Source organism: Scardinius erythrophthalmus (genome assembly GCF_964197995.2).
Source record: "Scardinius erythrophthalmus genome assembly, chromosome: 17".
Classification (NCBI taxonomy): Eukaryota; Metazoa; Chordata; class Actinopteri; order Cypriniformes; family Leuciscidae; genus Scardinius; species Scardinius erythrophthalmus.
In genome coordinates this window covers 24,517,992-24,535,889 of record NC_138237.1, presented here as the reverse complement: position 1 = coordinate 24,535,889, position 17,898 = coordinate 24,517,992, and the positions used below count along the sequence as shown (strand labels likewise).

The 17,898-nt window shown below is 46.4% G+C and overlaps 1 protein-coding gene across 1 annotated transcript; it reads left to right on the top strand.

Moving 5' to 3' along the window:
• Positions 1-10,550: 10,550 nt before the first annotated feature.
• LOC308705297 (olfactory receptor 52E4-like) lies at positions 10,551-11,474 on the top strand (the record flags this gene model as incomplete). Its single annotated transcript, XM_081390241.1, has 1 exon — positions 10,551-11,474. The coding sequence occupies one exon, from the start codon at positions 10,551-10,553 to the stop codon at positions 11,472-11,474; it is 924 nt and encodes a 307-aa protein (XP_081246367.1).
• Between the last annotated feature and the right edge of the window lie 6,424 nt (positions 11,475-17,898).

The following is a 17,898-nucleotide window of genomic DNA, read 5'->3' as shown; positions in this document are numbered from 1 at the left end:
GGAGTGATCCAGAATGTCACGAGCAGGGACCCAACTTCTCTCCTCCGGACCGTAACCCTCCCAATCCACCAAGTACTGAAATCCGCGTCCCCTCCGCCTTGAATCCAGGATGCGACGAACCGAATAAGATGGTTCCCCGTCTACGAGTCGCGGCGGTGGGGGAACCGGGACTGGCGGATTAATACGTGCAAAAAACACGGGCTTTATCTTAGAGACGTGGAAGACCGGATGAATTCTCCTGTACGCCGGAGGAAGGTTGAGGCGGACTGCCACCGGACTAACGATCTTGGTGACAGAAAACGGGCCAATAAATTTAGGAGCTAATTTATTCGATACGGAGCGGAGAGGAATGTTCTTGGTAGAAAGCCACACTTTGGAACCGACGACGTATACGGGAGGCCTGGACCGGTGGCGATCGGCTTTGGCCTTGGTGCGCTCCCGCACTTGGAGGAGTGTCTCCCGGGCTCTCGTCCAAGTACGGTGACACCTCTGGATGAAGGCGTGGGCAGAGGAGACCGCGACTTCGGATTCCGTACTAGGAAAAACAGGTGGTTGGTACCCTACACTACACTGGAACGGAGACAGGCCCGTGGATGACACTGGCAACGTATTGTGGGCGTACTCCACCATAGAAAGTTGTTGACTCCAGGAGGAAGGATTCCTGGAGACCAAACATCGTAGTGTTCTTTCCAAATCTTGGTTGGCTCTCTCAGTTTGACCATTGCTCTGGGGATGGAACCCAGAGGACAGACTGACCGTCGCCCCCAGCAATCTACAAAACTCTCGCCAGAATTTGGACACAAATTGGGGTCCCCTGTCGGAAACCACGTCTGTCGGGAGGCCATGTAACCGAAAGACGTGGTTTACGACTGCCACCGCTGTCTCCTTGGCTGAAGGCAATTTGGGCAAGGGAATAAAGTGGGCCGCCTTCGAGAACCGGTCCACCACGGTCAAAACTACCGTGTTACCCTGGGAGGGTGGGAGGGCGGTTATAAAATCTAGAGCGATGTGGGACCAGGGTCTCGAAGGCACCGACAGCGGTTGAAGTAACCCATCTGGGGGTCAATTGGATGACTTACCAGTGGCACAATTTGAGCAAGCCAAAACAAAATTGTGAACATCACGAGCCATAAGTGGCCACCAGAATCGCTGCTTAACTAAAAAGATAGTACGACTCACCCCTGGATGACAGGCTAGATTAGAGCAATGACCCCACTGGATAACGTCTGATCGTAATCCCTCCGGCACAAATAAGCGGTTAGGTGGGCACCGGATCGGAGGCGTTACCCCTTCCAAGGCCCTCTTGACCCTCGATTCGACCTCCCATGTGAGCGAAGAGATAATTAGGGTCTCTGGAAAAATGCGCTCGGGAGTAGGTTCGTGTTCGGGACGATCAAAAATACGCGACAAAGAATCGGGTTTGATGTTTTTGGACCCTGGACGATAAGAAAGAGTAAAATCGAAACGACCGAAAAAAAGTGCCCACCGAGCCTGCCTGGAGTTCAATCTTTTGGCGGTTCTAATATATTCCAGATTCTTATGGTCTGTCCAGACGATGAAGGGTACCCCTGATCCCTCCAACCAGTGGCGCCATTCCTCCAACGCTAACTTGACTGCCAACAACTCACGGTTACCAATGTCATAATTTCGTTCGGCAGGAGATAGACGATGTGACAAAAACGCGCAGGGATGCATCTCGTCATCTGAAGGAGAGCGTTGTGAAAGAACTGCGCCTACCCCCACCTCTGACGCATCGACCTCAACCACAAACTGACGTGCCGAATCAGGGGCAATTAAGATGGGAGCTGAAACAAAGCGGCTCTTGAGTTTGGCAAACGCAGCCTCAGCTGCGTCTGACCACCTGAACGTAGTTTTGGGTGAGGTCAAGGCGGTCAGAGGTGCGGCTAGTTGGCCGAAGTTGCGAATAAATCGCCGATAGAAATTGGCGAATCCCAAAAACCGCTGCAGGGCCTCGCGGGAATCTGGGATTGGCCACTCTACCACAGCCTTAACTTTGTCAGGATCCATACGCATACCTTCAGCCGACACGATGTGTCCCAGAAAAGGAACCGACTGTGCATGGAAAACGCATTTCTCCGCCTTGACAAAAAGCCCATTCTCTAGCAACCTTTGAAGCACTCGTCGGACATGTTGCACATGCTCCTGGAGAGACGAAGAAAAAATCAATATGTCATCCAGGTAAACATATATGAACTGATCGATCATGTCTCGCAACACATCATTGACGAGCGCCTGGAAGACTGCGGGACTATTGGACAGGCCAAACGGCATAACCAAATATTCAAAGTGCCCCCTAGAGGTGTTAAAAGCAGTCTTCCATTCATCCCCCTTCCTGATGCGGACCAAATGATAAGCGTTACGTAAGTCCAATTTTGTGAAGAGTGAGGCTCCCTGCAACCTCTCGAAGGCTGAAGACATCAACGGCAAAGGATAAGTGTTCTTCACCGTGATGTTATTCAACCCTCGGTAATCAATGCAAGGTCGCAGAGAACCGTCCTTCTTCCCCACAAAAAAGAACCCCGCCCCCGCAGGAGAAGAGGAAGGTCGGATGAACCCGGTTGCTAGAGAATCAGAAATATATTTCTCCATAGCCTCTCTCTCAGGAACCGAGAGTGAATAAATCTTGCCTTTAGGTGGAGACTTACCTGGCAGTAAATCTATTGCACAGTCATAGGGACGATGCGGAGGGAGAGAAGCAGCCCTTGACTTACTGAACACTTCCCTCAGGTCCTGGTACTCTACGGGCACGTTTGACAAATCCACTGCTTCCTCCTGCAACACAGGGACAGAAACAACAGAACAAGCAGACACTAGACACGAATTATGACACTCAGTGCTCCAAGCCGATATGGTTCTCTGTTTCCAGTCAATACGGGGGTTATGCAAACTTAACCAGGGGTGTCCTAAAACGATGGGTGTAAGGTGGGAGTCCATGATGTAAAATGAAATGGTCTCAGCGTGATTTCCAGATGTGATGAGTGTGAGGCTCTCGGTGACTTGAGAGATGGCCGGTAGTGTTTGTCCGTTTAATGCATTTACAGTGATGGTCTGAGGGAGTGTTCTGAGGGGAATTTGAAACTGTAAAGCAAAACTGTGATCCATAAAGTTACCTTCCGCTCCCGAGTCGACAAGTGCCTTGCAGTGGTGATCTTGAGTTGACCATCTCAGTCTTACCGGGAGGATGGTGGAAGTGGATGAGGTCTTTTCTGCGGAGATCCCACCCGATAGTAGCCTCATACTTACTATCGGGCTGGGCCTTTTACTGGACAACAATGAGCGAAATGTCCGGCGCCACCACAGTATAGACAAAGGCCCTGGGATCTCCGCCTTTCTCTCTCCTCCCGGGAAAGCCGAGCTCGCCCTACCTGCATGGGCTCGGGATCGTGGGGACCGAACGCGTCCATGCCGCTGGACCGCTGGTGTTCCACGCTGCCGCGGACTCTGGTGGGTGACGTTCGACGACCGATCCGAGATAGACGAGCGTCCACCCTCAAGGCCAGATCAATAAGCGCGTTAAGTGATGAGGGCAGGTCCAGGGCGTAGATCTCCCTTTGGACGCGTTCGGCCAGCCCATGCAGGAATAAATCCCACTGCGCCTCCTCGTTCCAGCGACACTTGGCCGCCAGGGTCTTGAACTCAATGGAATAGTCCGAGACGGATCGATCTCCCTGGCGTAGCTCTGCCAGAACCCTGGCAGCCTCTCTTCCCGCGACGGCACGATCAAAGACCCTCCTCATTTCCGTCGCGAGCGCCTGGAACGAGGAGCAGCACTGGTCTTGATTTTCCCACACGGCAGTTCCCCAAAGCGCCGCTCTCCCAGTCAGTAGCGTCAATACGAACGCCACTTTCGACTCCTCTTTCTCGAAGGTCCTCGGCTGTAGGGCGAAATGCATGCTGCAACGTGTTAGAAATGGACGACAGAAGTTGGGCTCACCGGAGTATGACTCAGGAGTAGGGAGTCTGGGCTCCGACTGGGAGAGAGGCACAGCTGGTATGGGAGGAACTGCCAGTGCGTCAGGTGGTGCTGGCGCAGTGGGAGGTTGAAGCTGATGGAATCGCTGGGTGAGCTCGGACACCTGCGAGGCAAGAGCCTGAATAGCTCGTCCTGTCTCCCCCTGGCTGCGTGCCTGTGCATCCATACGGCCGATGCATACTCGAATAAACTCCTCCAACGAGGCTGAAGATCCACCTGCTGCTCCCATGTCTTGGTCCATCCGTTCTGTCATGATAGAATACTGGAAGCAGTTGCAGGTAAAAAGGTGTTTATTTACGAACAGCAAACTCAAAGGAAAAAACACTTTAAAGTCAATGCTGAACGATCTCTCGGGGACAGGCGATCCGATGCTCTCAGGAACAGGCAAACAGACGCTCTCAGGGGGCAGACAATCAGGCTCACTCTCGCAGGGACTTCGATGGTCACGTGATGAAGTGCGCTGATGCGGTGAATACGTAGATCCCCAGTGCTCGGTGCTCGTGGGCGGTGAAACAGAGAAGACGCGATCCTCAGGAATAACAAGATCCGGATGAGACGGCACAACACACACACACAGGACGGCAAACAACGGATGGACGCTGGAATGGAGAGATGAGTGAGTATAAATGGAGAGCGGGAATTGAAAGCAGCTGGAGCGGGGAGTGAGTGTGATGATTATCAGCTGGAGCACTGAACAATCACGCGAGCGGGACAACGCCCACTCACGCACACTCACAGACATGAAAACAAACAATGACACGAGACACAGAGGAAACAGTGCATAACTCAACCGTGACAGTACCCCCTCTCCTAGGAATGCCTCACGGCATTCCCAGGCCTCCTTACCTGTCGATTGTAATCATCGATAAGGGAGTGATCCAGAATGTCACGAGCAGGGACCCAACTTCTCTCCTCCGGACCGTAACCCTCCCAATCCACCAAGTACTGAAATCCGCGTCCCCTCCGCCTTGAATCCAGGATGCGACGAACCGAATAAGATGGTTCCCCGTCTACGAGTCGCGGCGGTGGGGGAACCGGGACTGGCGGATTAATACGTGCAAAAAACACGGGCTTTATCTTAGAGACGTGGAAGACCGGATGAATTCTCCTGTACGCCGGAGGAAGGTTGAGGCGGACTGCCACCGGACTAACGATCTTGGTGACAGAAAACGGGCCAATAAATTTAGGAGCTAATTTATTCGATACGGAGCGGAGAGGAATGTTCTTGGTAGAAAGCCACACTTTGGAACCGACGACGTATACGGGAGGCCTGGACCGGTGGCGATCGGCTTTGGCCTTGGTGCGCTCCCGCACTTGGAGGAGTGTCTCCCGGGCTCTCGTCCAAGTACGGTGACACCTCTGGATGAAGGCGTGGGCAGAGGAGACCGCGACTTCGGATTCCGTACTAGGAAAAACAGGTGGTTGGTACCCTACACTACACTGGAACGGAGACAGGCCCGTGGATGACACTGGCAACGTATTGTGGGCGTACTCCACCATAGAAAGTTGTTGACTCCAGGAGGAAGGATTCCTGGAGACCAAACATCGTAGTGTTCTTTCCAAATCTTGGTTGGCTCTCTCAGTTTGACCATTGCTCTGGGGATGGAACCCAGAGGACAGACTGACCGTCGCCCCCAGCAATCTACAAAACTCTCGCCAGAATTTGGACACAAATTGGGGTCCCCTGTCGGAAACCACGTCTGTCGGGAGGCCATGTAACCGAAAGACGTGGTTTACGACTGCCACCGCTGTCTCCTTGGCTGAAGGCAATTTGGGCAAGGGAATAAAGTGGGCCGCCTTCGAGAACCGGTCCACCACGGTCAAAACTACCGTGTTACCCTGGGAGGGTGGGAGGGCGGTTATAAAATCTAGAGCGATGTGGGACCAGGGTCTCGAAGGCACCGACAGCGGTTGAAGTAACCCATCTGGGGGTCGATTGGATGACTTACCAGTGGCACAATTTGAGCAAGCCAAAACAAAATTGTGAACATCACGAGCCATAAGTGGCCACCAGAATCGCTGCTTAACTAAAAAGATAGTACGACTCACCCCTGGATGACAGGCTAGATTAGAGCAATGACCCCACTGGATAACGTCTGATCGTAATCCCTCCGGCACAAATAAGCGGTTAGGTGGGCACCGGATCGGAGGCGTTACCCCTTCCAAGGCCCTCTTGACCCTCGATTCGACCTCCCATGTGAGCGAAGAGATAATTAGGGTCTCTGGAAAAATGCGCTCGGGAGTAGGTTCGTGTTCGGGACGATCAAAAATACGCGACAAAGAATCGGGTTTGATGTTTTTGGACCCTGGACGATAAGAAAGAGTAAAATCGAAACGACCGAAAAAAAGTGCCCACCGAGCCTGCCTGGAGTTCAATCTTTTGGCGGTTCTAATATATTCCAGATTCTTATGGTCTGTCCAGACGATGAAGGGTACCCCTGATCCCTCCAACCAGTGGCGCCATTCCTCCAACGCTAACTTGACTGCCAACAACTCACGGTTACCAATGTCATAATTTCGTTCGGCAGGAGATAGACGATGTGACAAAAACGCGCAGGGATGCATCTCGTCATCTGAAGGAGAGCGTTGTGAAAGAACTGCGCCTACCCCCACCTCTGACGCATCGACCTCAACCACAAACTGACGTGCCGAATCAGGGGCAATTAAGATGGGAGCTGAAACAAAGCGGCTCTTGAGTTTGGCAAACGCAGCCTCAGCTGCGTCTGACCACCTGAACGTAGTTTTGGGTGAGGTCAAGGCGGTCAGAGGTGCGGCTAGTTGGCCGAAGTTGCGAATAAATCGCCGATAGAAATTGGCGAATCCCAAAAACCGCTGCAGGGCCTTGCGGGAATCTGGGATTGGCCACTCTACCACAGCCTTAACTTTGTCAGGATCCATACGCATACCTTCAGCCGACACGATGTGTCCCAGAAAAGGAACCGACTGTGCATGGAAAACGCATTTCTCCACCTTGACAAAAAGCCCATTCTCTAGCAACCTTTGAAGCACTCGTCGGACATGTTGCACATGCTCCTGGAGAGACGAAGAAAAAATCAATATGTCATCCAGGTAAACATATATGAACTGATCGATCATGTCTCGCAACACATCATTGACGAGCGCCTGGAAGACTGCGGGACTATTGGACAGGCCAAACGGCATAACCAAATATTCAAAGTGCCCCCTAGAGGTGTTAAAAGCAGTCTTCCATTCATCCCCCTTCCTGATGCGGACCAAATGATAAGCGTTACGTAAGTCCAATTTTGTGAAGAGTGAGGCTCCCTGCAACCTCTCGAAGGCTGAAGACATCAACGGCAAAGGATAAGTGTTCTTCACCGTGATGTTATTCAACCCTCGGTAATCAATGCAAGGTCGCAGAGAACCGTCCTTCTTCCCCACAAAAAAGAACCCCGCCCCCGCAGGAGAAGAGGAAGGTCGGATGAACCCGGTTGCTAGAGAATCAGAAATATATTTCTCCATAGCCTCTCTCTCAGGAACCGAGAGTGAATAAATCTTGCCTTTAGGTGGAGACTTACCTGGCAGTAAATCTATTGCACAGTCATAGGGACGATGCGGAGGGAGAGAAGCAGCCCTTGACTTACTGAACACTTCCCTCAGGTCCTGGTACTCTACGGGCACGTTTGACAAATCCACTGCTTCCTCCTGCAACACAGGGACAGAAACAACAGAACAAGCAGACACTAGACACGAATTATGACACTCAGTGCTCCAAGCCGATATGGTTCTCTGTTTCCAGTCAATACGGGGGTTATGCAAACGTAACCAGGGGTGTCCTAAAACGATGGGTGTAAGGTGGGAGTCCATGATGTAAAATGAAATGGTCTCAGCGTGATTTCCAGATGTGATGAGTGTGAGGCTCTCGGTGACTTGAGAGATGGCCGGTAGTGTTTGTCCGTTTAATGCATTTACAGTGATGGTCTGAGGGAGTGTTCTGAGGGGAATTTGAAACTGTAAAGCAAAACTGTGATCCATAAAGTTACCTTCCGCTCCCGAGTCGACAAGTGCCTTGCAGTGGTGATCTTGAGTTGACCATCTCAGTCTTACCGGGAGGATGGTGGAAGTGGATGAGGTCTTTTCTGCGGAGATCCCACCCGATAGTAGCCTCATACTTACTATCGGGCTGGGCCTTTTACTGGACAACAATGAGCGAAATGTCCGGCGCCACCACAGTATAGACAAAGGCCCTGGGATCTCCGCCTTTCTCTCTCCTCCCGGGAAAGCCGAGCTCGCCCTACCTGCATGGGCTCGGGATCTTGGGGACCGAACGCGTCCATGCCGCTGGACCGCTGGTGTTCCACGCTGCCGCGGACTCTGGTGGGTGACGTTCGACGACCGATCCGAGATAGACGAGCGTCCACCCTCAAGGCCAGATCAATAAGCGCGTTAAGTGATGAGGGCAGGTCCAGGGCGTAGATCTCCCTTTGGACGCGTTCGGCCAGCCCATGCAGGAATAAATCCCACTGCGCCTCCTCGTTCCAGCGACACTTGGCCGCCAGGGTCTTGAACTCAATGGAATAGTCCGAGACGGATCGATCTCCCTGGCGTAGCTCTGCCAGAACCCTGGCAGCCTCTCTTCCCGCGACGGCACGATCAAAGACCCTCCTCATTTCCGTCGCGAGCGCCTGGAACGAGGAGCAGCACTGGTCTTGATTTTCCCACACGGCAGTTCCCCAAAGCGCCGCTCTCCCAGTCAGTAGCGTCAATACGAACGCCACTTTCGACTCCTCTTTCTCGAAGGTCCTCGGCTGTAGGGCGAAATGCATGCTGCAACGTGTTAGAAATGGACGACAGAAGTTGGGCTCACCGGAGTATGACTCAGGAGTAGGGAGTCTGGGCTCCGACTGGGAGAGAGGCACAGCTGGTATGGGAGGAACTGCCAGTGCGTCAGGTGGTGCTGGCGCAGTGGGAGGTTGAAGCTGATGGAATCGCTGGGTGAGCTCGGACACCTGCGAGGCAAGAGCCTGAATAGCTCGTCCTGTCTCCCCCTGGCTGCGTGCCTGTGCATCCATACGGCCGATGCATACTCGAATAAACTCCTCCAACGAGGCTGAAGATCCACCTGCTGCTCCCATGTCTTGGTCCATCCGTTCTGTCATGATAGAATACTGGAAGCAGTTGCAGGTAAAAAGGTGTTTATTTACGAACAGCAAACTCAAAGGAAAAAACACTTTAAAGTCAATGCTGAACGATCTCTCGGGGACAGGCGATCCGATGCTCTCAGGAACAGGCAAACAGACGCTCTCAGGGGGCAGACAATCAGGCTCACTCTCGCAGGGACTTCGATGGTCACGTGATGAAGTGCGCTGATGCGGTGAATACGTAGATCCCCAGTGCTCGGTGCTCGTGGGCGGTGAAACAGAGAAGACGCGATCCTCAGGAATAACAAGATCCGGATGAGACGGCACAACACACACACACAGGACGGCAAACAACGGATGGACGCTGGAATGGAGAGATGAGTGAGTATAAATGGAGAGCGGGAATTGAAAGCAGCTGGAGCGGGGAGTGAGTGTGATGATTATCAGCTGGAGCACTGAACAATCACGCGAGCGGGACAACGCCCACTCACGCACACTCACAGACATGAAAACAAACAATGACACGAGACACAGAGGAAACAGTGCATAACTCAACCGTGACAGTGTTGCGTACGCTGCCGTGCTTGTGCTGCATTATGGTTTCGCGTACAGTCGACTGAAATCATTGTGCAACCCGTGTGCTGGGTATTTATAGGCTCAAGGCCACACCCATTTTGGTGGGTCATGACGTAGTGCTGGAAGGCTTCCCATTGGCGCTGGAGTCGTGCCAAGACGCACTGATAGGTTGCAGCAGTTGCTGCAGAGCAGCCAATAAGCGTGCGAGCTGCGTCGCCTATGTCTGCCTGCTGCAGCAAATGCGATTTACATTCTGGAAAATTAAGGATAATTTTCTTGCTTCAGTATTCTCGAGAAAAGGAGTTTCCCTTAGCGTAAGCTAAACTTACGCAACACTCGTTCCCTCTCTAGAGAGAACCGAGGTTACGTTAGTAACCGAGTGTCGTTTTCCCTGTTGGGTTGATGAAAGAGAAATATAAACCCCACATTAAAAGAACAGAGAACTGCAAGTCATACTGTTTGACTAAATCATTACAGGGAGGATATTACTGAGACTAAGGCAAGATGCAGCACTTACATTTATTAAGTAACATTAATATATACAGACTGCTATCTACTGAAATGTATTTACATAGGCAACCTTTTGTTTGTGCATTTATAAATCAGGTACATTGTCAACATATATAATGTTAACTAGTTTATTAATTTGTGTAGTGTTAACTATGTTAACAATTATCATGTCATGTACTGCAGTAACAGCAAGGACTTTATAGTCCTTGAAACAAAATTAAATGTAAAAAATTGACAGAGCCTCAGAACACCCCAGAGCATTAGTTTGTAATGTGCAGTATATCCAATTAAGTAATTCAAGGTAATTTATATTATTGATCAAACTGACATCTGTTTGTTACTCTGTTTACAGGTATTGTGTACAGCAGCAAATGGACAACCTGACATTAAGAAACAGCATTCTCCTCGTGGAGGGACTCAAAGTTACACATCAGTCCTCTTACCCTGTTTTCATTGTGCTTTTCTTGGCTTATATTTTTGCAGTGGTATCAAACATTACACTTATATTTCTGATTTCAACAGAGAAGAATCTGCATGATCCTATGCATTTTCTGTTCTGTAACTTGCCAGTTAATGATTTATTAGGGACCACTGTCATTATGCCACGCTTGCTGCAGGACATTTTAAGGGAAACCTCAGAGCACTATATATCATATGTGGAGTGTGTTATTCAAGCTTATTTTGTGCATGTATTTACAGCAGCATGCCACTATGTGCTGATGATCATGGCCTTTGACAGATATGTGGCTATATGTAATCCATTGCGATACACGACTATAATGACCAATAAAATGGTGGTTAAACTATCAGCATCAGCCTGGGGGCTGTCAGTACTTGTGGTGACAATTATGTTAGCTCTCACTATGCGTCTGTCTCACTGCAGATCAACAATTGAAAACCCTTTCTGTGACAATGCCTCACTATTCAAACTGTCATGTGAAAATGTAAGTATTAATAACGTGTTTGGAGTTGTTTATACCGCAGTTATAGCCTGCCTGTCAGCAGTATCTATATTTATAACATATGTCAAAATTGCTACTCTATGCATAAGGAGCAAAAACAAAGCACTTAACAGCAAAGCCATAAAAACCTGCAGCACTCATTTAGCGGTTTATTTAATCATGTTCGTTTCTGGAGGCATTTTTATTTTTCTTCATCGTTTTCCTGAATACCCTGAAAGCAGAAAACTAGCTAGTGTAATGTTTCACATTGTACCACCAGGATTAAATCCCTTAGTATATGGTTTACAAACTAAAGAGATAAGACAAAAGATTGTTAAAGTTTGGTGTAGATAAATATAGAATTCTTGAATTTATTATGCATTTTATTACAAGAAAATGTAGAGTCAATATTTTCTTTTTTTTTTCTTTTTTCTTTTTTTATGTGCGCTAATCTTACAGTTTTAAGTGGAACCATATGTAGCCTAAATCTTTCTTTTTATTTTTATTTCTTATAATATCTATGCTTCGATGCCCTTTATGTTATAGTTAAATTTTCTCATTAATTATCAAGTTTCTAATGGGAAAAAAAAAATTACACATGAACACCACATTAAGTTTTTTTTTTTTTTCTTCTTCTTCTTTGAGATAAATATGAGAATAAAGACACTGGGACATTATTTAAACAATATTGAGTTGAAAGGGATTTAATAGAGTAAATGTATAAAATATCTGTTTAAACTTGAATTTAAAATATTTTATCCAAGATTGCTTAAGAAAATCAATAAAATTACTGAATAAAATAATATTTCACTCAAGATTTTTTTAATAAAATTTCACTACATTATGTAAAACACTACTGTGTATCCGAAAATGACCTACATGAGTGAACAAATACTTTTTTTATTTGTTAATCTATATGCAGTGTTAAAAATAATATTGCTGCCATGTAGTGACAGCAAGTAATATGTTTTGCAAAATATGCTCAATACTTACACGTTTTGTAATATGCATTATACACAATAATTTAATTATGCAATCATTTACCTATACTGTTAATGAAAATGACACTTTTGTTTGTTACTTTGTTGATCTTTTTTCAGCTGTGGAAGCAATACTTACTGTCTTATTTAATTTCTATAGTTTATAATATTGTTAACATTGTTTATTTCTGTGAGTTAGTGCCCTCTACAGGCGTGAGGGGAAAAAAACATTTAAAAAGATATACCACCCCTTGGAGACAATATAGCAATATAGCGTACTGTTAAATTAATTAAAAATGCATTATAGTATATTTGTATTGTACTAAAAACATACTCAAGTACATTTTAATACATTTAATAGTACGTCTTTTTCACCTGGGTTGTTTATTTTATGTTGCAATTCATCGTTATTTTGATTTAATAAATGCTACTTTGCACACATCAGGATGTCATTGCATTAAAGGAGAACTCCGGTCAATTTTAACATTGAGCTCATTTTTTTGTAAATTTGGAGTGCTGTCAATACAGAGAACAACGACAAAAATCGGTGTTGCCTACACCATGTTATCCTCTTTTTAAAATTTGCACCCTGTTGACTTCAATGGGGCAAGTTTTAAACCTGCTTTTAGCCTCTTAACATCCTTGATGTGTCATTACAAGTGCACAGCCAATGTGAGTGATTCCTTCAGAGTGATCACGGGTGAATCTGACTGCAGTAGATGTGAAAGATATTAATAAAAATGATGTTATTTCAGCCAGCGCACATACCTGTATTTTCTTCCTGTTTTCGGTCGAAGTCCATAGTAATCGATTGTCGAGTTCACACGCATAGGTTTAGTTACCTATGATCACGCACGTGAACTCGACAATCGATTACTATGGACTTCGACCGAAAACAGGAAGAAAATACAGGTATGTGCGCTACAAAAAAATGAGCTTAATGTTAAAATTGACCAGAGTTCTCCTTTAACAAGAAACAAGGGACAAAATTGGAAACACTGAAACTTGTTTGCCTTTTAAGGGAACTCACGTTGTGTCGAGATTGATGCTGTGGGAACGCACTGCGTGATTGCGTCGTGAAGCACTTGTGAAATCAGTCCAATGGCGTTTAGGCGGGTGACGTCATGGCAGGAAGCTATAAAGCGCACCCAGACAGTGTTGCCAACTTAGCACCTTTGTCACTATTTTTAGCAACTTTTCAGACCCCTTTAGTGACATTTTTCAAAAAAGCGACTAGCGTCAAATCTAGCAACTTTTTGGACAAACCTCAGTAACCTCCAAATGTTGCCAATACGAGGTCTTGCTTTCTCCCTGCCGTCACTCTCTCTAGCTGCGTTTACCCTGTTCAGTGAACGGCTGAGAAGAGCAGCAGCATGTTCATCTGTTGATGATATGATGTATCTTGTGAATCTATTGTTTTTCCTTTTCATGTCTGGTATCATTTTAAATGTCTCAGTGCGATTGGTAAAATGGTCTTAATTTCTTTGCAGTCATTGGTATTATGAGAAAGATTGAAAACTTAAGAGAATTCAGTTCTCTTCTTTGGGTGGTGTCTCTTCAAGATCTCCCCTCTCTCCCAGAACCAGGTGTTACCCCCTGGGGTACATGAATTGACCCAAAACAATTCTAAAAAAAATATTTGTATAACCCTTTTGTTCTGGTCTGGGTATATAATAGTAAGTGGCAGAGCAGTCTTTGGGAACCTGTAACCAGGAAAAACCCCATGCAGTGCTGTGTCAGTGTCTTCCACACTCACACACCACTGCGTGTCTCTGTCAGGAATGCATTTCTTACACTTGGAGTAATATTTGAGCAAGTGATGTCATGCAGTTATTATTTCTGAATTGGCTTTTAATCATTTACTTGTGTAATTGGCATGATACAATTTTTACATGACAAATAAAATGTTGTATTTGATTTAGTCTGGACTCTCCTGAAATCATTATGACCAGTAGATTATGAGGAGGCTGGTGCTACCGCAGATCTGTGTCCAGGATGGGTCAAACTAAAGGCGCATATATGAACGGAGCAGTAGGCACGTCATTTGAAGACCTTTTGATTTCTGTCTATCACTGACTTGGCAAGTTGTACGGAAGTGGCTAAATAAACTACACTTTTTTTGTACGAGTGAGCAGTAGGCAACCAACTAAAGAGATATTAGCAAAATTGTCTTGCTTCAGGTCGGATAGGGTATTGTTATTATGAGGGGCATGTATCGGTCCCTTAACAACGGGGTCAATGTTGGCTTTGCCACAATCCAATTTGTGTTTAGCCCAAACATCTGGATATAAACTGCACAGAAGACCCCACACAATCATCTCTGATGATTGGTTTTGTCATCTACCAACAGAACTTAAATTACATGTGTGATCTTCATGTGGTATTATCCCAGCTGTTGTAGCGATTTGACGACTGTCAGTGAATATGATCATGTTCAACAATGGAAGAATGTCTTGTGAATTCGGCCCCACCCAGAAATATGTCCATAAGACTTCATTTTCATGTATTTGCAGTGGAACTTATCTACTTTTGCGAAATGTTGTGATACCTCCTCCAGCTCCTTCAACTTCCATAGTTTCATCTGTTGTAGGTAGATTCAGATCTGTATTTAGATCTGTTATCGAAATGTCTGCTCCTGTGTCGACCAAAAGGTACATGGGTGGCCCCCTATTAATGCATTGAAGAAAAGGCGATTGTCTCTTTTCTTACTAATACAGCTGATTCCTATTGCGGACACATAATTCCCTCTATGAGCTGACGGACTAGTGCTTCAGCCCACGTCTTCCCTTGAGAGGTTTCATCATGGTTTTTCGCACTGACTTGTTTAAATGATGGACCTTGAACTGCTCCACCTCCTTTAGCCCAACAATCTTTTTTTTGAGTGGCCACACTTTCCACAGTTGCTGCAAATCTTCAACCTCCTCTCTGTGTCCATGTTGTATTGAGCAGTCTCCACTCCTCTTCGATTTGGATTGTTTCCTTCTTCCTTGTTTGATCTTGCAGCCATCTCTAGACGGCGAGCCCATTGCATAATTTGGTCAAATGTTTTGCCTGGATTGACTCAAAATGATAAGGCTTGTTGGTATTTTGTGCTAAAGCCATCCACATGTGTGTCAGTGAACTGTACATAATCTATGTCAGGTTGTTTCCTAGCACAGAGGGCCCATCTATCATAAGCATTCCACTTACGCAGAGCATATATATCTGAAGATTCATTCCTTTTGCTTAATCAGTGTCACTGATGTGAATGGAATTTTACCGCTGCCCAAGATTTCTTGGATTTCTTTTCAGAACTCATCTAATGCTTGCCAAAGACCCAGGGGTCGTCCCTGGCCATCAACCCACAAGTCTACCCATTGGGCTATTGTTATTGACGCTGGCAAGTGTTCCCATCAGTCTCTTGGGATTTTAGCTTTCACAATGGTGTGTATGTCTCTTAATGTAATTTGATGTGCTTCAACCAGAGAGTCTAATTTTTGTCAAAACTCTGTATTTGGATCTTGTCTCTTCAGAGGAGGCAAGGCTGCGAGAATGGCTTGACGTTCTCCTGGTGTGAATGGTCTCTCTTCTGTCATCATTTCAGATTGTAATTCTTCCCTTTTAACAGCAAGTGATGAAAATTCAGGACCGTTCTTGTCAACTGTGATCATGTCATCATCTCTTGTCTCATCACCCAAGTCAGATCCATAATTATGAGCGGGTGTACATCGTAGCATGTCTCTGTTTGGCTGGGCTGATTTAGATCTCGTTAATATTCGAGCTGCATGTGCAGATGCAATAGACATTTTTGTCAACTGGACCTCCATTTGTTCTCGAAGCTTGAGGCTGTGTCAGAGGTTTAGATGAACTTGTATATTGTTCAGGCAAAGTTGGATAGATTGGATTGGAAGGAGGAGGTGTTACAGTTGTTGCGGATTTCACTGGTGCTTGTGAATATTTCCTTTCAGCTTCAGTTATTATATTTGTCCAATCTGGATGAAATGAATCATCACTGGTTGTATTTTCTTTCTCTGAACATTTAATAGACATGATTTTGTTCAACTTGTCATGTGCTTCAATTTGAGGCTTCATTGCTTCAAAAAGTGGAACTGGACAACCATCAAAACCGCAAAAAATTCCACCTTGTTTCACAATCCAATGAGCTGCTAGTATTGGGAATGCTTTTGACTGGATAGAGTTTCTTTGGGACTCGAACCAGCTTAAAGGAACACGCCGACTTTTTGGGACTTTAGCTTATTCACCGTATCCCCCAGAGTTAGATAAGTACATACATACCCTTTTCATTTCCGTGCGTGCCGTAACTCTGTCTGACGCACCCACTGCTAGCCTAGCTTAGCACAAAGACTGGAGGTAAATGGCTCCAGCTAACAAACTGCTCCCAATAAGTGACAAAATAACGGCAACATTTTCCTATTTAAATGTTGTGATTTGTATAGTCACAGCGTGTACAAATAACAAGGTCACATGAGACACAGCCATCTTCTAACCGTGTACATACTGGGAACTATATTCTCAGAAGGCGAAGCACTGCTACTTGGGTGGGCTTCTCAGGTGCTGCGAGCAAATCACTAAACCACCTTTATCAGCTGGTTTCCAAACCACATCAGATTTCCTTGATAATTCAGTTAAAGTCTGACGTTCCTTAAATCCATAAAGATCGTGTGTGGGACATTTCAAGATATTTTCCATCCCCTTGTTTTACATAAATAATACATAAACTTAAATTAAAATAATATTCAAAATACATTAACATCAATTTTACAAGGAAAGAAATACAAATAATAAACAATACATTTCTACATAATATAAAAATAAACACAATAAAACAATGAAACAATGACCCCCCTGCACACACTAGAAAATGGACTATGCTTACACATCCCAGTATTCCTTGGTATGGCATAAAATGAGGAAGAGGAAGGCCACACTTCCATGCTGCAGCCATGAACCACAGAAGGTAAGTTTTGAAAATGTGGATATAAACTAATATAGTTGATTCTGTAAATTCTAAAAAAAAAAAAAAAAAAAGACACTCTTGGTGTCTTTTGTCATCTGTCTAAAGGCCTCATTATACTTCTGCATCGAACTCACGCCATAGCTACGTCGTAGGCTGTGTGTAGCGCGCGTACCCTTCGGCGTACCCTGACGTGCACCTCTCCAAAAATGTAACAACGCGTCAACTCTACGCGGACGCAAGCGCTGTGATTGGTCTGCTAGGACCACTCCCTCGGGTTTCACACGCTCCCTCTGCATGCGCGTCAACGCGGACAACGACGCAGAAGTATAAATGAAAACCAACGCGTTGCCTACAGCGTAGAGGATACGGCGTGAGTTTGACACAGAAGTATAATATGTGCCTTAATGTGCACCTTAGACTAGAAAAACTCATATTTAACCAAATAATGAGAAACAAACAAGCATTTATGCAAAAAAATATAAACCAAACAAACACAGGGCATACACCACAATCTGGGGTAACTTATGACATCGTCACGGGGGGGTGGATAACACCTCATTATGCGGTGCCCATCTCCCTTCGGTGCCCTCAGGGGCCGTCGGGGCGCAGTGGTCTCCAGCGAGTTCTAGTCTGTACTGCAACGCCTGTACACATTTCCCACGATCGCACTGCTCCCAGCGGTTCTAGAGAGGGTCCGGTGGCACGTGGTAAGTTTGCTCCTAGTAGCCCCGTACTGGCCGGCCCGAGTATGGTTTTCAGACATCATAACTCTTCTAGCAGGCCATCCGTGGCAAAACCCGATCAGGAGGGACCTTCTTTCTCAGGCCGGGGACACAATATA